At 45.8% G+C, this 22001-nt stretch overlaps 2 protein-coding genes across 3 annotated transcripts; one reads left to right on the plus strand and one right to left on the minus strand.

The window, feature by feature from the left end:
• Positions 1-1761: 1761 nt before the first annotated feature.
• Positions 1762-12008, minus strand: LOC146353818 (uncharacterized). Of its 2 annotated transcripts, none has more exons than XM_084837370.1 (4): positions 11816-12008; positions 5673-6683; positions 3864-3990; positions 1762-2925 (listed from the first exon to the last, which is right to left on the minus strand). In XM_084837370.1, exons 2-4 carry the CDS (start codon positions 6372-6374, stop codon positions 1937-1939), a joined length of 1818 nt encoding a protein of 605 aa, XP_084693496.1. In that variant the 5' UTR covers positions 6375-6683; positions 11816-12008; the 3' UTR covers positions 1762-1936. The 2 variants fall into 2 exon arrangements, with proteins under 2 accessions (XP_084693496.1, XP_084693497.1); XM_084837371.1 differs by lacking the exon at positions 11816-12008 and adding an exon at positions 11632-11696.
• Positions 12009-16578: 4570 nt separating this feature from the next.
• Positions 16579-21632, plus strand: RPS26 (ribosomal protein S26). Its single transcript, XM_084837383.1, has 4 exons — positions 16579-16605; positions 19283-19460; positions 20582-20712; positions 21529-21632. Exons 1-4 carry the CDS (start codon positions 16603-16605, stop codon positions 21562-21564), a joined length of 348 nt encoding a protein of 115 aa, XP_084693509.1. The 5' UTR covers positions 16579-16602; the 3' UTR covers positions 21565-21632.
• Positions 21633-22001: the final 369 nt, after the last annotated feature.

Here is a 22001-nt window from a genome sequence, read left to right on the forward strand (position 1 = left end):
AGTTCGATCACTTCTGTAAATCGGCATGTTTCAGTTATTCAGCTTGTGTTCATCGCGGGAAGAGGCAAGATGCCAGGGCATCAAAACTCTGAGAGCATCTGACTCAAATCACCCCCATTCCCAGACAAACACACCCCTTACTTCTAGAACTCCACCAGCATTACCCACATACTAGCTTATCTTCAGAACTATGAATGCTAACAGCTGTTTCAATTTAACTTTTAAATTTAAAGATGAGCTCCTTGGCATGTTAAGTTCTATGCTTCTGCAGAATCATAAAGTACACACAGCCCTGCCTAAAGTTATTACAATTTTTTGTCAGTTCCATACTAAGGTTTTGGATTAATTCATTCTAAAAAATACCTTGCCGCTTTGGAACAAATATCACTGTAACCTACCTCACCCACAAGAGCAATTATTCCCCCCTTACCTAACTTTACCAACTTTCCATAGTTTGCATCCAAATATTTCAGTTCAAATGGTGATACTAACTAGAAAGTGTGAAGGGATCAGCCACTTTATAAACTAGGTTGCCATATTTTTTTCTCTCTTCTGGCAGGACTCCAAGGTCTTGAACTGAGGCAATTCAGCAGGTCAGGCTTTTCCCATCACTGAAGCTCCATCTTTAAAGCCACAGAGTCCTGACCAAAACAAACATCAGAAGCCAAGTAAAAGTTACTCTTTGCTCCAGGATCCAACTGTGCACAAGTCAAGTTCCGTTATTGCTGCTCCTGCCCACCTTTCTCCACCTCCAGTGTACAGCTCCATTCATTCTTTCTCCTCCATTAATACTGAGATGTTGAGGCACATAATTCTCAGCTACCTAGGTCAGATTGGCCAGTCCCCTAGTAAGCTGGCTGGCAGAGGGCAAGGCTCTGTTTTGAGCTGGGACTGCCTGCCTGCTTGCCACAGTTCATAAAAAATAGTCTCAGGGCTGAACCCTAGCCAGCAAAGCTCAGCAGCCATTAACACAGTGGTAAAGCCCACAGTTTGTATGTGGTCCAGTCCCTGCCATCTGCCCTTACAGGATTTCAGGTAACACACCTGGACAAGACCCCTGCCTGACATTTTGGAGAACTGCAGCCAGTCAGACTGGACGATGGCTCAATTCAGTAAAAGGCAACTCCTTGTGTCATTAAACAGCCCTAGTTCAAAGTGTTCTGGATGTGATTAGGGCAAGGACAGGATGTCTGACTGTCCTGTCTTGATTCTGTTGGGCTTTACACACATGTAGAGAAGTGGAAGGCAATGGAGCCATCATTGCCACCAAAAGAGGATGATGCAAGGAAGGTTACCAGTCCATGCCATTATCACTGCAGGACACCCCTGTGTATGGTGCCCTGGCCCCATTGGTCTCATGGTGATCTCGCTACTTTCCCCAGTCCCAGGCTGTTTCCCCCAGCAGAGGAGACCTACATTCCTTCCCTCCCCAGTAATAGTATAGGGCATTAAAGAGATCATTGTCCCAGCCGTGCCTTGGATACATGCATAGCTTCTCTCTCTGTCTCTCTCTCTGCAATAGGGAGCTATTCTTTCAGGAAGAGGGATCCTGCTCCTATTTCATCCAGCCAACACAGACAGACCAGTTACTTGGAAAAGGTTTATCCCAACCGCTGCATGCAGAACAAATGTCATCATCTCTGCTTCTTCCAAAGGTCATGTGACAGCAGGAAAGTCAGCACTGTGAAGGAGTAAAGGACAAGATCATTCATTCCTCATGTCCTTTCTCTCTAGAACTTACAAGTCCAGCTACAAAGTGCCCCTGGACCCCACCCCCCACCCCCGCAACGTCTGTAACAACCGAGGCAGGAGATGCCAATGGACAAATGCTCCCATGACCAGTTTTAGTCAACACCAGAGAGAGGGGGAAAAGAACCCTGACTGTATCATTCAAGATCTTTGCTCTCTCTGTGCAATGGTGTGCAAGTGATGGGCATCAGGACCTGGGTGAGGGAATTGAGCTGGACTCTGCCACATTCCCCAGTTGTTCTTTCTCCTGCTTTATCCCATGAACTTGGAACTCGCTGTTTGCTTGCAACTCGCTTTGCCTGGACTCGCTTCCTTTTGGATTCTCTTTCGAATGGCACTTCTGGTGTTTCACCAGCACTCCCCTCTGCCTGAACCGTCTCCCACACTCAAGGCAGCGATAAGGTTTTTCCCCAGTGTGGATTCGCTGATGTGTAATAAGGTCAGAGAGCCTGGTGAACCTCCTCTCGCACTCATCGCAGGGGTAGGGCTTCTCTCCTGTGTGGATTTTTTGGTGCCTCGTAAGGTCGGAGGGATAGGCAAACCTCCTGCCGCACACCTTGCAGGAGAACGGCTTCTCCCCTGAGTGGGTTCGCTGGTGCGAGACTAGATTGGAATGCTGGATGAATCTCTTCCCACACACGCCACAGGCATGAGGTTTTTCTCCTGTGTGGATTCTCCTGTGGGTAGTGAGAGAGGAAGAGGAAACAAACCGCTTCCCACAGTCAGCGCAGGCATAGGGTTTCTGGCCCATGTGGTTGCGCTCGTGTATCTTCAGCGCTGACTGGTGGCTGAAGCATTTCTGGCAGTATGAGCAGCGGTAGGGCTGCTCTCCTGAATGGCTTCTCTGATGGCTGACCAGATAGGCCCGCTGGCTGAACGTGTCTCCACACTCGGAGCAGATGTGAGGTTTCTCCCCCGAGTGGATTTTCTGATGTCTCGTAAGGTGAGAGAGCTGGCTAAAGCTTTTCCCACACTCAACACACAGGTAGGGTTTTTCTCCTGTGTGGACATTCAGGTGCTTAGCCAGGTCTGAGGGCCGGGTGAAGCTTTTGCCACATTCGATGCAGAGGTGAGATTTCTCTTTTCTTTGGGTTCCCTCAGATGCTGGGGGTGCCTCCTCCTCCCTGGGCTCCTGGTGGTCATGCTGTTCCTCAGTTCTATCCATGAGACTGGCACCTACAGGATGAGGACGCAAGTCACAATGTTATTCTGTGGGCCGTTGCCAAGGCGGAGGGGGTGGGGTAGGAATGGGAGCTCCTCATCCCTCTAGCCTGAGACACCACTACAAGAGAGCATTTAGGTTCCCACATAACAAGTGTGGTGATCCATAGGGCATCCCATGGCCATGGATCTAGCATTACTAAATGTACTAAAACTACCAAGCATCTGAAAATAGAAGCGCCAAATTTGTCAACTTTGAAATGTTATGTGAGTTCACAAAAATGCTTTGCGTGTCCTTTGTGAATTGTTTTGTTTATAATTCAATTTAGAGGTTGCTTGGGGACCATAGGCCCTCACAGTGGCTTATGATAATATAATACCATGCAACAAATACTATGCAATTAAAAAGAAAAAAACCAATACACATATTTTAAACTAAGAGAGCAGCCAGATAAGAATACAATCCAACCCCTGGTCTCAAAATCCTTGTTGGAGCAGATGAGTTTTTACCATCTGCTTATCTTAGCGTGGAAACCAGTGGAGCTCTGCAAATAGTGGAGTTACATGTGTTACATAAGCCCTGTGGCTGAAGCTGTAATGCCATGTTCAAGTGGAAGTTTCCAAACAGTTTTTAACGACAGCCCCATGTACAAAGTGTCACAGTAGCTAAGTTGAACTAGCTACTCACCCAGTGAGTTCATGGAGGAATTGAAAAGCTTAAAAGACAAGATAGAATTCTGCAGGCTCCCCACTGGATTATTCCCACAGTCTTTCAGGATCACTTCCTGGAACCATCTTGAGAGGCCAAGGCTGAACTACTACACAACAGCGCCCCCAATGGTCAACCCACAGAACCTGTCCAGAAGGATACAATATGGTGGTTGTAGGGACCAGTCCGTAGCTGCTCATCGGGAATGGAGGAGGGTAGTAGCTCAGGCAAAATGCACCCTTACCCAATGAGCAGGCATTGCCATTATCCTGCTTCCTGGTCTCCCTGCCAAGCTGCCTCTGCCTGGCATCCAGTGGAACTCTCTGTGCTTCAGAAAAATCCACAGCCACCTCTGGGAATGGCTCAGGACCCTGAAACAATAAAAGTCCAGTTCACAAACAGGATCAATGGTAAAGGGTGGACTCGATGGTAGAGAGGGTGACCTTTGCACATATGAAAGCCTTAGTCCCTAACATGCCCTAAGATGCCCACAGTACATCTGTCTGTGTGTGATCCTGAAGCACTGGGTAGGAAAGCTCCTGCCAGTCAAGATTTGGCAGTACTGGGTTAGATGGGCATCATGGTTTGATTCAGTGTGGCTTTGGATATTCTAAGCAGGGCAAGAGGAAGCTCAAAGATTGGAACAGCCTTCCCCAACCTGGCGCCCTCCAGATATGTTGGACTGTAAGTCTCATCATCCCCAGCCAGCTCAGTGGTAGAGCACATGCTTTGCATGCAGAATGTCCCAGGTTCAATCCCCGGTGTCTCTAAGTAGGGCTAGGAAGGAATCCTGCCTGAAACCTTGGAGAATTGCTGCCAGTCAGTGTCAACAACACTGGGCTTAGATGGATCAACTGGCTCAGTCAGCATACGGCAACTTCCTATATTCCTATGGCAAGTGGCCATGCTGGCTGCGATTATGGGAGACACAGTCTCAGCTTCAGACATTCTAAACAAGTGTGGGAAGATGAAGTGCATGTGAATTGTGCCTCCTCTTCCACAGCTAGTATCAAACACCCATAGACTCTCAGTCACCTTCTAAACTTTAGGGAAAGCAGACGCACAGGATAGGAAAACTAGTCAGGGACGAAAGGGGTCATTTTTGACTGACAGAGGACATCAGGGCTGGCCAAAGACATTTTGCTGCCTGAAGCAAAGGAGGGCACCCCCTTCCCATGTACAGTACAGAAGCTGATGACTGGTAGCGGAATCTTACTTCAACACTGCTGACAGGGCAGTGTTTTCCATTGCACCCGAGAGCAGCAGGCTAGCTTACAAGAGTGCAGGGCAGGCTCCATGGGACACACAGCCCTGTCCTCCAACAAGTTGCCACTGGTCCCCCCAGTGTCTGCTGCCTGAAGCAGCTACTTCACTCTGCCTGATGATAGGGCTGGCCCTGGGGGACATTTTCCTTTCACCTATTCATCTCCACTGGGAAAATGAAGGAACTTAATGGGCCTGCTCACTACCATGCAATAAAACACTAGTTCATGTAATGCAGCCTTCCTAATCTGGTGACCTCCAAATGTGTTGGACCGCAACTCCCAGCCAGCATGGCCAATGCCTTTCAGGTTACTAGAATTCTTTTCATAGCCCAGCAATGTATATTTTCCCATATTGTCTCCGTTCTTTCTGGATTCAAATCCCAGCTGCAATATCTGAAAGCTCAAGTTTCACTTCAAGAGATCACCAAGAGTATTTTTCCCCCTATAGGAAAGTAATTCTTGAATATGCGCCATTGTTTTCCACATGCCTTAGCACTTTTTAGAATCCATATTTTTCTTCCATTGCAGTATTATTATACTTATCTCCAAACCCTATGAATACGTAAATACATGCCAGGAGTTGCAGTGTCAACACATCTGAAGGGCATCAGGTTGAGGAAGGCTGATGTTACATGTAGCGGGCACCCCCATTTTCTTTTTCAAAATGTTGAAAGGTATACAGTACCCCAACAGTGGCACTGCGTTTCATACAGAGAGAGAGAGAGAGAGAGAGAGAGAGAAGCTTCTGGACTCTGTTGCAGTATTTACCCCAAATGAATCACACTCACCTGTTCTTCCTGCTGCTCGCTTTCCTGCTGCCTCAAGATGAAGCCTTCAGCCAGGGCGACTGCTTGGGCACAGGTCTCTGGGCTACGCTCCCTGACCTGACTTTGGATTTCCTGTGGCAAGATGGTCAGGAACTGCTCTAAGATCAGCAGCTCTACGATCTGCTCTTTTGTACGACTCTCTGGCTCCAGCCAGCAATGGCAGAGTTCCCGTAGGCGGCTGCAAACCTCGCGAGGCCCCTCAGCCTCCTGGTAGCAGAACTGCCTGAAGCGCTGGCGGTGTATCTCTGTGCTGGTGGCATTTCCTTGCAGGAAGACGGCCTTCACCTTCCCATAGTCTAGTTTGTCCCTGGAATTCAGGCTGCTAAATGCTTGCTGGGCTTCTATGCTGAAGGCTGGCCTGAGTCGGGACACCCCATCTCCTCTCGGCCACTGGCAGGCACCAAACACACGCTCAAAAGTGACCAGGTCATCCCAGGATGTCAGTTCTGGCAGTTGTTGGTTTCCCCAGGCTGAGGGAGGAGACTGCATGGTCTTCAGGAAATCCTGCCATTGGGATTCCAGGCAGTGAGGTATGCCCTCCTGCCGTGGCACTGCCCAGCGAGGTAGATCCCGGATGATCCCAGATGGGATGGCAAAACTCTCTCTTCCTGTTCCCTCCATTCCCTCTGCTGGCCTGGGGCCTGCTGAGGCCTGCTTCTCCATTTTCACTACTGGACTCAGCCTCTTGTAAAACGTTCCCTGAACCTGGAGGCCCAGGGCTGCCACCTCCCACGACTATTCAGCCATTTTGTCTCTCTGGAGACAGATTTATGCCCGCTCAGGTCCATCCACCTACCCTTCACTTCTACTATTTCCTCACTCAGAAGCCTTCCCTACTATGTTCCCTACTGTGTACCTGGCTCCTGCTACTGTTAGCATGCGGTATACCCCTCTGACAGCTCGCAGTGCAGGTGGGTTCGAACAGTGGGGCCAGGGCATATCAGTGACTGTTCAGTTACCCAGAGCTTGTTCCTAAGAAGAAAAAGAAAAATATGTCATTTATGACAGTTGTGTTCCACCTTTTCTCCAAGGAGCTCAGGACAGTGTATATAAGGTTATCCATTTTTCCTTCAAAACATCCCTGTGAGGTAGGTGAGGCTGAAAAAGAATAATTGGTCACCCAGTGAGTTTTGTGGCTTTTCTCAATACAACTGGCAGATAAGTAGGCTATTTTGTTAAACAAAGCACAGTTTCTAGGCCATAATAGCACCAGGTACATGCACAGCACTACACATTTATATACACACACACTATGTATTACAGAACAAAGTTAAAATACATGGGGTAGTAGCAAAAGTGTGAAAATTGCAGCTAGTTTTGCTATAGCAACAGAAAAATAAAGCCGCTGTATGAATCATAAGAGCAACAGAAAGATACTGCCATTGTTATATAAAGATGTTACACTTGAACTTTAGAAAATATAAATTGGGGGGGGAGAAGAAATAATTATATTTAAGCCTTAAATCAGTAGGATATAATGACCAATGGTTTATGCCTAAATTAGCATTGCTCATTTTGACTGATCGACTCTTCTCTGCCCAGGACTCTTGCTTTTGTGCTGAGAGTGAAGGACACTACTATTTTTCGTTGATTTTATTTATCATTGCATGTCTAATGTAGGAGTTGGGAGTCTGGGTTTAAGTCTGCCCTTTATTCATTTATTGCATCTGTACCCCATCCTTCCTCAGCAGTTCTCAGAGAGGAGTGCATGGCATTCTTAAAGCAGACTTCCATCAAAAGTTCTAGCCAGACCTGCATTTCCTTAGCTATAGAGATGGAACAACCTAAGAGAGGTGCCTCTGAACAACTCTCTGTTCTCAAATCTCTGATCAGAGTTATGCAGGGGGTTGGGACCAGGTCTACCATTAGGCAGAGTGAGGAAGCCACCTCAGGCAGCTGGTTTTGAGTGTGCAAAGAAACCGAGGAAAACAATAGAATGGGAAAGACTAGAAATCTTTTCAAGAACATCAGAGATCTCAAGGGAACGTTTTGTGCAAAGACGGGCATGATAAAGGACAAAGAAGGCAGGGACCTAACAGAAGCAGATGAGATTAAGAAGCGGTGGAAAGAATACACAGAAGAACTATACAGGAAAGATCTTAATGTCCCTGATAGCCATGATAGTGTGGTCACTGAACTTGAGCCGGACATCCTAGAGAGCGAAGTCAAGTGGGCCTTAGGAAGCATGACTAACAACAAAGCTAGCAGAGATGACAGTATTCCAGCTGAGCTATTTAAAATCCTAAAAGATGATGCTGTTAAAGTGCTGCACTCAATATGCCAACAAATTTGGAACACTCAACAGTGGCCACAAGACTGGAAAAGGTCAGTTTACATTCCAATTCCAAAGAAGGGCAATGCCAAAGAGTGTTCAAACTACCGCACAATTGCGCTCATTTCACATGCCAGCAAGGTTATGCTCAAAATCCTACAAGCTAGGCTTCAGCAGCATGTGAACCGAGAACTACCGGAAGTACAAGCTGGGTTTCGAAGAGGCAGAGGAACTAGAGAACAAATCACCAACATTCGCTGGATCATGGAGAAAGCAAGAGAATTCCAGAAAAACATCTATTTCTGCTTCATTGACTACGCTAAAGCCTTCGATTGTGTGGATCACAACAAACTGTGGCAAATTCTGAAAGAGATGGGAGTACCAGACCACCTTACCTGTCTCCTGAGAAACCTGTAAGAGGGTCAAGAAGCAACAGTAAGAACCAGACATGGAACAACCAATTGGTTCAAAATTGGGAAAGGAGTACGACAAGGCTGTATATTGTCACCCTGCTTATTTAATTTATATGCAGAGTACATCATGAGAAACGGCAGGTTGGATGAATCACAGGTCGGAATTGAGATTGCTGGGGGAATTATCAACAACCTCCGATACGCAGACGATACCACCCTAATGGCAGAAAGCGAAGAGGATCTAAAGAGCCTCTTGTTGAGGGTGAAAGTGGAGAGTGCAAAAGCTGGTTTGAAACTCAACATTAAAAAAACGAAGATCATGGCATCTGGCCCCATCACTTCCTGGCATATGGAAGGGGAAGAAATGGAAGCAGTGACAGATTTTATTTTCTTGGGCTCCAAGATCACCGCAGACGGTGAATGTAGCCATGAAATTAAAAGATGCTTGGTCCTTGGGAAGAAAGCTATGGCAAACCTAGACAGCATAGTAAGAAGCAGAGACATCACCTTGCCGACAAAGGTCCGCATAATCAAAGCTATGGTTTTCCCGGTAGCAATATATGGCTGTGAGAGCTGGACTATAAGGAAGGCTGAACGCCGAAGAATTGATGCTTTCGAACTGTGGTGCTGGAGAAGACTCTTACGAGTCCCCTGGACTGCAAGGAGGTCAGATCAGTCAATCCTAAAGGAAATCAACCCTGACTGCTCATTGGAAGGACAGATACTGAAACTGAAGCTCAAATATTTTGGCCACCTAATGCGAAGAGAAAACTCCCTGGAAAATACGCTGATGCTGGGAAAGACTGAAGGCAAAAGTAAAAGGGGACGGCAGAGGATGAGATGGCTAGATAGCATCACCGATGCAATGAATATGAACTTGAGCACACTCCGGGAGACAGCAGAGGACAGGAAGGCCTGGGTGGTATGGTCCATGGGGTCACGAAGAGTCGGACACGACTTAACGACTGAACAACAACAACAAAGGGCAACAAAATTGTTAGTAATGTTTAAAATTATTTTACTCCAAGGAAGAGGCACTTGTGGGATTTTCTGCCTTGAGTACCAAATAACATGGCATCCTTGGACACTATGACCTTGATTTGAGGTGGGGAGCATCATTTGCTGTTCTGCCTCAGGCAGCAAGATGTCTTGCATGGTGGATTATTCCCAAGCACACTTGTATAGAGACAAATAGTGCTAAAATTATATTCATGAATGGGTTTCATAAAATCCTAACTCTGAGAGGGAGGCAACTGGAGCCTGGTGCATAGTTTGAAGGAAATTGAAGCTGTTTGGCTCAGTTAGGTGAGCAGGCAGTGTGCTACTGGGTATGGTGGTTAATTTCCATGTGGGGGTGTTCAGTGCTTTCTAAAAAAAGATGGTACTGAGGAAGAAAGGGGGAGTTTTCCTGGAAACTGTAGCCCATCACCTGGAAGTCCCGTTCTCCCAGTTCCAGACATGTAAGTGCTGGCTGTGACTACACAGCAATGAGGGAGAATGCACTCGTGGTTATGGGAAGGGACAACAGTGCAGTGGCAAAGCACAGGTTTTGCATGCAGAAGGTCATACAACAGTGCCTGTTTATTTGGCGCTATGCAGGCTGTTGAGACTCTGTTGCTTGTTTTCCCTCCTGTGATTGGAGTGTCACCCTGGTGTTGTTTTTGTATGCAGAAGGCCTCAGGTTCAGCCTTTGACATCTGCAGTTAAAAAGATCCGGGAGAGTGCAGGTGATAGGAAAGGCTCTTAACTGCCTGAGGCCCTGGAGAACTCTGCTGCCAGTCAGAATACAGCAGAGGGGTCAAACCAATTTCAGTCTGAGGGCCAAATTTCATTCTGGAAAACCTCTCAGGGGCACATTTCAGTGGAGGGCAGAGCTGAAGGCAAAGGAGGGGGGAGAGCAACACCCTCGCATATTTTAGCATTAAGCTCTTTCTGTCAATAACTAGGTGAAGCATTTCAACCCCTTAGAATGGAGGAAATAAACTGAACAAAAGCCAGGAAAGCACCTGGTGGGGCTAGGGAAAGGGGGTGGGGCCATCTGGGAAACCTTGGAGGGCTGTGTTGCGCTAACACTTGTTATAAGGCGGGCAATATGTTAGATTATTATTATTATTATTATTGCTATTCTCTGGGAGCAACACATGACATCAAGTGTCTGCCAAATGAATGCACAGATGGGCATTTTCCTAACCAGTTCACTAAACCTGGACACATGTTGGGGTGGTGGTGGGGGAAATAATTCTTAAGGTTGTTATTCAGCCTTTGACAGTGGCACTAGTGACGAAATTTCCTGGATGGCTACGCTGGGGCAGTTTATCACTCCCAGACATCGGCTGAGGACTAGGCGACCAGGGGTGTTGCCTGAATATTTTTGTTCCAGGGTTGCTTCTTCGTTCGGGATTTCTGTTTTTGTGTTTTGGCTATAGTAGCTTCCTAAGAGTAGGAGAAAACAGAGGTGTTATTGTCTGAGAGACCAAGAGCAGGCTAAGCATGCAGATTCTGTAATCGGCTCAGGAGTTAAATACATTTCTGCAGAGCAGCAGGAGCTCGGAGCTTGCTCGCCCTTCTCCCCCCCGTTCACCATAAGGCAGCAGGACCCACTAGGGCTCCCCGAACAGCCCCCACTTCCCACCTCAAGCCCCTTGGACGACTTCAGGAACCCAGTAGCTTGCCAACCTAGAAGTTTTTGTATGTATCATTGAGCCTAGCGATTTCCCCACCTTCACGCCCCCCCCCCCAACTAACGAGGTCTGATGGACTCTTCCTTCCTCCCCCAATCTGCAGTGACTGGCTGGAAGTGGGGATCATAGAGAAAAGGGGGGGGAGACAACTCTCGGAGAGCAAACGGGGCGGGAGGGGGCTGGTGGAAGAAACCTCAGTTTAGGAATCCTCCAGCTGGAAGGAGTTTTCATGCAGGGTTAAATAGGCAGAGAGAAGCTCCCTCCTCCCCACTCTACAAATAAACAAAAACTCTGGATTTTTTTTGTCGTAAGGGAAGAAGTGAAGCCCAGCATTCAATGCATCCGCGAAACCTGGATCGGACTTGCTTTGCTGCTGCAACCGGGTGGGGGCGGAGGGCTTGCGACGAACTAGCGAAGCTGGACAAAGGAAGCGAAGCGATTCCATAGCACAGGCCCCACAGAAGCGCCACCCCACCGCTCGCATAGATCAAAGGCGTCATTTCCCAACTCCATAGAGAAGAGGCGACCCCCACACACTTCCACCCCCCACCTACACAGATCTATGGAGATCCGTGGAAGAGAGAGCCCCGGCCCGCGCCACTCCCCGCGCACCACTTCTCTCCCAGACCTCTCCTCTCCCCCCACCCGGATTTTGGTCTCGGACTCCGCCTGATTTTTTCCTCTCCCTCCCTTGTCGCTACATCAGCTTCCCTTTGCCCAGATGCCCCTTAAACTCACCGCTCCCCACAGTTCCTGCCTCTGCGCAGACCCCTGAGGATCTCGAGCCCCGCAGGCAATCCCCCCACCCCTTAATAAAATTCAAATCCCGAGGTTTTTAATCCAGGGCGGAGCAGGATGGAGCCCTGGCTATTGCATCGCCCCTCTCGGCTTCCTGGGCCTCTCCAGGGCTTAGCTCTCACTCAATAGGACTAAGCCGGCTTAAATCCAAGGGCTCCTGTTTAACTGGTTTGAGGATCGGGCTGCCAGTCAATTTAACTCTTGACGCGTTTCAGTTTTAAGGGGGGGTAGTTGAGGATGAGTTTGTCTCTTGGCAAGGCAAAGTATCCTGGCAGTGCACAAGCACCAGGCTTCAGCTTGCAAAGCTAGACTCCTTTGATGCCCATGGCACAAAAATAAATGTCTAGTGCCACCTCAGCCAAAAGAGCCAACTCTTGCGCTGCAAAGCATTTCAAAGACAATAAACCACAATGTTGTTCGATCCTAGATTGTGTCATGCTTATTTCCATAACCATTCCAAAGTCAGGCCAGAGATACCAGTTGATGAGAGGGGTCTTGAGCAATGGGGTTTCAACATCTTTCCCACCTTCTGACATGTACGCTGCTATGGCTCAGCATGCTTCTCTGAAACCTGCAGATCCCCATGTGTGAAATAGTACAGAATACAGTGGTGAGAATAGATTATATGAATCTTTTAGGCAGTGATCAAAATTACCAGTCTCGATGCAAAAGAATAAATGAACACAAATCTGACATGAGGAATGGCAGTGTTCAGGAGCCAGGGAGGACAGCACATTTATTTATTTATTTATTTATTTATTTCTATACCGCCCAATAGCCGAAGCTCTCTGGGTGGTTCACAAAAATTAAAACCAAACAACACACAATAAAACAATTTAAAATATATAGAACATTAAAACCACAATATAACAATACAACCACAATAAAACCTAGCAGCAGTGCAAGAGTTTAAAATACAGATTTAAAACAGCAAAGATAAAAATTTAGAAAGCTAAAATGCTAAAATGCCTGGGAAAATAAAAAGGTCTTCACCTGGTGCCGAAAGGAATACAATGTAGGCGCCAGGCGAACCTCACTAGGGAGCTCATTCCATTTCAACACCCCAGGGCAGTCTGTCAATGACCTTATGTGGCCATTCTTGAACAAATGAATTTCAAAGACAGATATCAATGTAAAATTTCTGAACTACAACTCATCAAGAAATTCAACTTAATTTCCTGTGGTTTGAATAAGAGCAATGGTTTTTTTTCTTTTTTAATCACACTACATATGTCCATCAGCTCACCACTGCAATGTCTGTGGTATCACCAAACAACATTTTGTGAATGGCACAAAAACACTGTGTAGTTAAGGTAATCATTACTGTCTGTACTTTTTTGCATTTCAGTTTACTCTGATAATACAGTTTATATGTCCCCTCCCACCCACTCAAGAATGTGTATATAAATCTGCCAATTTGAGGTAAACCCTTCATGCATCTGATGAAATGGGCAGTGTCCACAAAAGCTTATGCGAAAATACTTAGTCTTTAAGCTGCCACAAGACTCTTTCTTGTTCTTGCTGCAACAGACTAACATGGCTAAAGAAATGTTAGCCACTGTGTAGGGATGTAAATCAAAAATTTTAGGGACACAGCTGCACTGGCTTTCTGTTATTTTAAAAGTGTAATTCAAGATGCTGATTTTGACCTGTGAAAGTTCAAAATGGCCAGAAGCCCTGACATAGCTTAGTAAAGAAAGAAAGTACCCATCGTTTAAACTATAACACATTTTTCTGAATTACTATCCCATATTTAAAGACATCTCAGGTAAGGTCTTACAACTCCCTTGCAAAATATGCTGGTTCAGACTTTGGTGAATCACTAGGGAAAGGGAACCCATCCATTATGGAGCAACTATAGGGGCGGGGGGAACACCTCCCTGCTTAGACTGGGTGTGGTAATGCTTTGGCACATCAAATGGTATTAGTAAGATGGCATTCTCAATTGCTTTTAGACTGGGACTGGGCAACCCACGGCCCATTTTCAAAGCCATCTGCAAGTGATCCGCTCAGACCTCTGGCAAGAACTATCTGCCCCTCCCCCAGCAGCCTCCTTGGCAGGGGGTAGGGGAGAGAGAAAAGGGGGTGGGCCTACTCACTTTTGCTTCTGGCCTTGCTCACTGCTGGCACACAGTTCCTGACAGGTTATCCTCAAGGGCATGTGGCCCTTGACAGAAAAAAGGCTCCCCACCCATCTGCAGTGCAGCATAATAAGAATGGAAGATATCTTTCTTTGCTCTGATTGTGAATTTCTGTAGATCAAGAAAGGGGAACCTCCCGGCTGCAGGTCTCCAACCTTTTTGAACCTGTGGGCACATTTGGGAATTTGAGAAACTGCTGTGGGCACCACAACAAAATGGCTCCCATGGAGGATGTGGCTAGTCACATAATGGCTGCTGTGGGGGCCTGGCTTATCAAAACTGAGCTAAAGATGGGGGGAGGAGAGAAACAGTGAGGCTAGAGGCTTGTTGGAGGAAATAGCATGGCAAAGGAGTAGAGGGGAAAGAAAGAACAAGGCTAGAGGCTAGAAAGGGAAAGAAATAGTGAGGAAAGGGGTTGAGGAAGAGAAATAGCAAGGCTAGAGTCGGGAGTGAGGAAAGAGAGAGCGAAGGGGAAAGGTCTGTGTGGGCAGAAGACTGCACGGGGCAAGAAAACAACTCTTTGCTTCTCTGCCTGCCTGCCAACAGCTGATCTGCACTAGGTTCAGGAACAGGAAAGAGTACCTGGTGCCATAATATTTTTCAAGGTTTTAATTTTAAAAACATTTTGGGGGAAGGTGCCAGGGAGTGAAGAGCTTCGTTGGAGGTCCCCAGGGGTGTTCTTGCACCCATGGATGTCACATCGGGGACTCCTGGGCTACAGGGAACCCCATCCAGCCTGAGAGCTTCTCCCCCAGACACCCCCCCCAGGTCCCATCCCCTCTCCCAAGACCCTATCCTCCTCAGAACTGAAAATATTTTCTCTCCGATCAGCTGCTGATCAGATATAAGAGATTTCCCCTGATTCCCCACCCCCACCTATGCTGCATTTAAGCTTTTTAAAAGACTCCATTGGTGATGTTAGCATTTTGGGATTAAATCTTTTGTGCATGTGTGTGGGTGATAATTACATGTGAAAATGAAACAAAATTGTGTTTTACACACACATTTGTAAACTGTAGCTTCAAAAAGACACTCCTTTTATTCCAGAAAACACACACACACGCACGTGTGTGTGCTTTCTGGAATAAAAGGAGTGTCTCTTTGAAGTGACAGTTTCAGAAATTATTTGAGGCATGCCACTAAGTCTCAAAGGAATGGCTCAGTCATGAAGGAAGTTAGGTACCATTCATAGGATCTGCTTGTGCATATGACACAAAACCAGTATAACTATTCTCTTCTACCCAGCAATTGGGGATGTAACTGTGGCTTGTGCACAGCATGGGTTATGGTTATACATCTGTAGCGTTGTCTTAAATCACTGTTGAAATACTGTTTGCCATTACAGATTTTCCTCAGAAAAACGCAGCTGCTACCCAATGTAGGGTAGCATTGGGTATATTTCTAGGAAGACGTACACCCAGCAGTCCATGCTAGTATGGTATGTCCATAGCACATGCCCCAGAATCTTCTGCAATGCACAAGGGGTCCACATTAGATCTAACAGGGTTTTTCTGCAGACAGATCAAATTGTTTAAATTGTTTTGTGTGTCATGTATTTTATTATTTTATCAAGTTTTATTATTGATTGTAAACTGCCTTCAGTGCCATTTTTGGTAGAAAGGCGGGTTACAAATCAAATAAATAAATAATCAAAATGGAAAGAGGTTGCTGAGGACAGGAAGTTTAAGTTTGAATCCATCAAAGAGTATAGGAAGGCTGATTCCCACAGTCAACCATGTCCATCTTCAGACCTGTGCAGAATAACTTGGTAAACTAAACTGCTAGATAGCCACATACAGATATGAACTGGCTTTTAATAAACCCATCTTTAAAATGAAAAATACATGCTGCTGTCTATGCCTCGTGGGTGGACACTCGACTTCCCTCTGCATGATTATGGACGACTACAGCAGGCCTGGAATCACGCACAAAGTGCTGGCTAAACGTCAGACCCCATTAATTTCACAGGATTTTGTGGTTTCAGATATAAATTAATATTGTTGCTGCAAAGCTTGAATATCAGTATAGTGTTATAAAACTCAGAGAACTATTAAAAGCTGAAACCTAAACAAGTGAATAACCAGGGGGCAAAAATACGCTGGTCCTGCCGCAAGCTCTACTAGGCCTTTCGACCATGTCTTTCGGGGAGGAAATGACCGTCGCCTCACCCTGCACTAGCCACCTTGTGAGGTAGGGTGGGAAACTACATCTCCCTGCATGCACCTCTGCAGCAGAAGCAGGAGAGTTCATCCTTCCCTCGCCTGATGCATTCTGGGAGACGCCCGGGCGTTAAATCTAATCACTCCTTCGTTGAAAACCATTCTTCCGCAGAGCATGAGAAGAAATATAATCCCATACATAAACGCCCGGGAACCAGAGTTGGTGGCCAAAATCAGACTCAATCCTTTTTTCCTGTCCCCAGGAACAACCATACTGTGACGAATACCTCCCTTCCGAGACTCTTTCCTTGACAACCGTTTTTAATCGTCGGCGGAAATGTGGTGAAGCGCTTCCGCCTGGCGGAGGGAAGTTATATAAGGATCGCAGAGAACGAGCCGGATCCTCTTTCGCCTCCTCAGCGTCGAGATGGTGGGTACCGCGCGCGCGAGTCAGTGGGCCGCGGATCATAAGGGGGCATAAAACCAGCTCCGTGAGGGACGGGACCGGGGTAGTGGGAGTGAGAGTGAGGGTGTCTCTTGGGAATTGTGTGTGCGGGGAGGGGCAGTTATTTCTAGGTCAGGATATTCGCGCCCCCTTAAAGTGGGCTTGGAGTGCTTACATTCTCCCCCTCCCCGGTATCCTAAGACTTGTGCGGCAGTATCCTCTCCCCTCACTGTCCTCAGTTGGTATAATCCTCCCCCCCCCCCGGTGGCGTTAGCTAAATGGATCGTTCGCCCGCACGTCGGCGTGTTAGGCCCATTCTGGATATGGCGCGACGCCCGCAGGAGACGGAAGCCCGCTGATCGGGGGTTAAATGGCGCTCGAGGATTTGAGGCCTGCTCCGAATCCGTAAAGATGCGCCATCCCTGGAGAAGAAAAAGAAGAATAGGATCGGTGCAGTATCTTATGCGCTGCTTTAAAATACTTACATTGTCCCTTGTCGGCCCACAAGATAAAACAAAAGTTTAATATGAAACCCACGGTGGAGCAATTCATGTACAGCTCCCGAAAGGCGGACGAAAGTGCTGTTGATGCTTGGAGAACCCAAGGCGTGGTCTGAAGACATATGACAAAGACACCTTAGCTAAGCTTTAAGCAAGGCTGGGTCTGTGCCTGGATAGGTCAGTGAATGGATAGGAGATGGTCTGTGAACAGCATTATGTACATTGCCTTGAGTACAGTGATGGAAGAATGATAGGGTATAGATGTATTAAATGAATACAATCAGTAGAAAAAAACAACCCTTGGGCATATTGCCTATTTCTGCATTTCATAGATGAAAAGTGGTATTCCCTTTTAATATTGTAACAGCCCTGTTCTTAAAAGGCTGCTCCATTATCTTTCCAAAATGCTAAAAAATAATTTTATCAGGGATAAATACCTGAAACAGTAGGAGCTTTTGCTGCTGTTAAGACAAATGAAAAGGGTATAGGTGCACACCTCCTGGGTCTGTCTAATCCAGTGTGCGGATTCACACTGGATGGCTAGATGCTTTGAGGTGCTGTTCTGTAATATTTTAATGCCTAGGAACCACATTTAATACCAAACTAACATGGGACCTGCATTAATTTATAGTGATACATATGCATTTGTGTGCTTTGATTCTGTTGTCTCTTCTAGTCCCATTTTTGCCTCCTTTTTTAAGAAGAAAAAGGAAGCTTAAAAGGGGGGAATGGTAATGCTACTGGTGCAATTTACATTAGAATGGAGTGTGTAAAGCTTCTGGATCCTGACTCATAAGAAAGAAACTGGCTGGATCAGACACAGAATGAAATTTAATAGGGATAAATGCCAAGTTCTGCACCTAGGAAAAAGAAACCAAATGCACAGTTACAAGATGGGAGACACTTGGCTCAGCGATACTACAAGCAAGAATTGTTGTAGGTCACAAGCTGGATATGAGCCAACAATGTGATGTGGCTGCGAAAAAGGCAAATGCTATTTTGGGCTACATTAATAGAAGTATAGCTTCCAAATCACGTGAAGTACCAGTTTCACTCTACTCAGCACTGGTTAGGCCTCATTTTGAGTACTGTGTCCAGCTCTGGGCGCCCCACTAACAAGGATGCAGACAAACTGGAGAGGGTTCAGAGGAGGGCAACAAAGATGATCAGGGGACTGGAAACAAAGCCCTATGAAGAGAGATGGAAAGAACTGGGCATGTTTAGCCTTGAGAAGAGAAGACTGAGGGGAGATATGATAGCGCTCTTCAAGTACTTGAAAGGTTGTCACAGAGAGGAAGGCCAGGATAACTTCTTGATCATCCCAGAGTGCAGGACACAGGATAATGGGCTCAAATTACAGAAACCAGATTCCGGATGAACATCAGGAAAAATTTCCTGACTCTTGGAGCACTACAACAACGGAACCAATTCCCTAGGGAGGTAGTGGGCTTTCCCACACTGGAGGCATTCAAGATGAGGCTGGACAGCCATCTGTCAGGGATGCTCCTACTTGGATTTCTGCACTGAGCAGGGCATTGGACTCGGTGGTCTTGTAGGCCCCTTCCAACCCTACTATTCTGTGAGGGTCCATGTCTTCGAGCAATCCCAAGTGGGAGATGAAAGCAATAGTAGCCCTTCCCCATTATTTGTCCCCAGCATCTGATCTTCAGAGATATACTTCCTCATAACATGGAGGTCCTATTTAACTGTCAACGGTCTCTTCCCCTGCCCCCTCCAAAAGCTATTTAAGGTAGCAGCCCCCACCATGTCATGTAATGAATTGGAAGACCAGTGCTCTAGAAGCTCACAAGCAATAGGATGATGGAAGTTCTAGCTTTTATCTTTTGTTTGTCCCATCATCTGATTATTGGAGGTGTACTGAACATGAAGGCTTAATTTTTAGCTGTGGTGTAAATTTGGATAGCTTTAGGGATCTATGCTATGCTTATGCTGTTGATAAGCAGCTGCTTTTGTTACTGTGTAGGGTGTATGAGAACTATCCTGCTTGTCCACACATGGCTATATTAATATGTGGCCACAGAAGAAGAGAGACACATTTTATAATGCTTCCTTGCCTGTATGCCTAGAGGTGATGGTAATGTTATGTAATGCTTATGTTGGTACCTTGACATTCCTTTATAAACATTTGTCTCTTTAAACAGACGAAGAAGAGAAGGAATAATGGCCGTGCTAAGAAGGGCCGGGGACACGTCCAGCCTATCCGCTGTACTAACTGTGCCCGGTGTGTCCCCAAGGACAAGGCTATTAAGAAGTTTGTCATCCGAAACATTGTAGAAGCAGCTGCAGTCAGAGATATCTCTGAGGCAAGTGTCTTTGACTGTAAGTATCTTTTATTGCCATATGCTACTTTTAATTTGTCATTCTACAAGCGTAGTGGGGATGAGGCAGAAAACTAAAACTTTTAAGAGAAGGCATTACGATGGGAGATAACATCTTGTTTAATGTTTGAGATAGGCGGAATGAAGACGTAATTTCACCTTTTGATTTTGCCTTCTTCCCAGAATGGAGCCCAGCAACTTGGGCACTCTGTTCAGCATTGCTAGTGATCTATATTGTGCAGCTGGCTCAAAATGAAAGTTTGTGAATAAACACCATAATCCCATGTGATATCCCATCAGCCAAATCCAGCAGTATTTGTAGGTGTCTTAATCTTTACTGATTCAAAGCATTTCCCAGCATCCTGGGAAAGCAGAAGGGGAGGGGTAGCACCAAATGTGGAATCCAGTGAGAATTCATTTCAACGGGTCTACTCTAAGGAGGACTAAAACTGAATACTACCTTCAATGTTTTTTATTTTGTCAAACTATACTTTTCAAGCAAATTCTAGGCTTCTCATTGGTTTCATTTGCTTGAAAAGTTTAGTTTGACAGAATAAAAAAAACATTGAGGGTAGTATTCAGTTTTAGTCCTCCTTAGAGTAGGCCTGTTGAAATTAATGGGATTTAAATTAGGCAGGACTAGCTTAAGTCCTACTCATTTCAGTGGGGTTACTCTAACTAGGACTACCATTGGATACTTCCCTGAATACCCAATTTATTTAGAAATTAAGAATAAATTATGATTAGAAATCTTTAAGGATAGTGTGATTTGAGACCCTTTCTTGCAAAGATTATTCCTTGAGGAACACTGGAAGACACTAAAGGGAACGATCTTTGTGAGGAAAAGGATATTGGATTCCATTGTCACTGAAAGACCTGTAATTGAAATATGTTAGATGTTCAATGTGTGTTTTTCTGCCATGTTTTTTTTAAATTTTATATTCTGATGTTCCTTTGGAAAGCTCAGCAGATTATACGAGACGACCAGATAAGTCTTCCACCCATTAAGAAACTTAGGAGCATTTCCTTCGGTGCTATAGGATTTGAGTTTTGCCTTTCTGTCATGCAAAGAATAGCATGTCTGGGTTCTTCTCACACTATTGTCCCTTCCTTTTTCCCTAGCATATGTGTTGCCCAAGCTCTATGTGAAGCTTCACTATTGTGTTAGCTGTGCCATCCACAGCAAGGTTGTGAGGAACCGCTCCCGTGAGGCCCGGAAGGATCGTACCCCTCCACCCAGGTTCAGGCCTGCAGTAAGTATATTGTCAATAGATTGCTACAGTTAACCAGAAAACTCCTAACATGGCTGGTGGAGCACCATCTGCATTGGAACTCCTCTTTTACATGTAGTCATTTATTTTTATTGCATGATTATATAAGAAAATTTCCTGAGCACAAAAATGGAGGACTTGTCTTTCTGAGATACTCCATCCTAGAAAGGCAAGGAATTGAGTTGCTGCATATGTGCTTTTGTTTGTTCATGTTCTTGATCCACATATACACCATGCCATACCGTTTATCATTATTTTAGATTTTGTATGAAGGTATGTGGATGGCTAGTGTATAGGGATTCGCACATTCGCAATGCTAAGCGCCTAAAAACAGACTAGATGCCATATATTGATAATCGTTCAGGTTTACAGTCTAAGAAGAAACAAGACATACAAGGGAAGGGTTGGAAATAGAGTGGAATACAGGCACTAGAGTGTTGTATGATTAGTCCTGTCAATGAATTGTGGAACCACAGAGCACCTTATTGAACCTGATAGTGACTATACTCATTCTTTGTCCCAGGAGGCAGCTGGATTGTTACACAGCACCATCCATGTGCATGGTGCTTTATAAAACTGGCATTCACTAAGTGCCTGACCCTGAAGTTCAAGATTACTCCATAGGGGCAAGGCCAGCTCTCCAGACTGCCTTTTCCTTGCATTGTTCATTCACTGCAACCTGCCTATATTGAATCTGGCCTGAGATAGAAATTGAATACTTAAGAGCTGTTGTCTCCCTATAGATATCAGTGACAAAAAGAGATTAATAGTCTCTAACCAATCCTTCCTTTTTTTCAGGGTGCTGCACCAAGACCACCCCCTAAGCCTATGTAAGGAAATGGTTTGAGTGATGTCAGTTTCTACTGTTGACTCAATAAATACTTTTACAGATGGTCTGTTAATGTGATTGTGCTGCAGTGTTTTTTTAAAGGGGTGAGCTTTAAACGCATAGTGGGTTTGGGGGTACATGTTTGGTGTGCTGTAGGGGAAAAGTGAGATTAGCAGAAGGTGCTACTCTGTTCTTTCTGCTGTTTTGTCCTGTGTGAAGTGGCCTCTGTCCGTATTTATAACATTAATAAGCAACTTTCCCAAAAATTCAATACAGAAACAATTAAAAACAACTTGAGGATTATAAAAAATAAAATGGTGTGCATCGGCAATACGCAGTCGTCCCCCCTTCCCGCTGCCAGACCCATGTCTCTGTTCTTTCCCTCTACTTCTTCCAGTTGCTTGGAGGGAGAGTCAGACTGCGCCATTCCAGTCTCTTCCAG

The sequence above is a fragment of the Heloderma suspectum genome, chromosome 2, assembly GCF_057233095.1.
Source record: "Heloderma suspectum isolate Gila_16-S chromosome 2, 16-S_ref, whole genome shotgun sequence".
In the NCBI taxonomy this organism is placed as follows: domain Eukaryota; kingdom Metazoa; phylum Chordata; class Lepidosauria; order Squamata; family Helodermatidae; genus Heloderma; species Heloderma suspectum.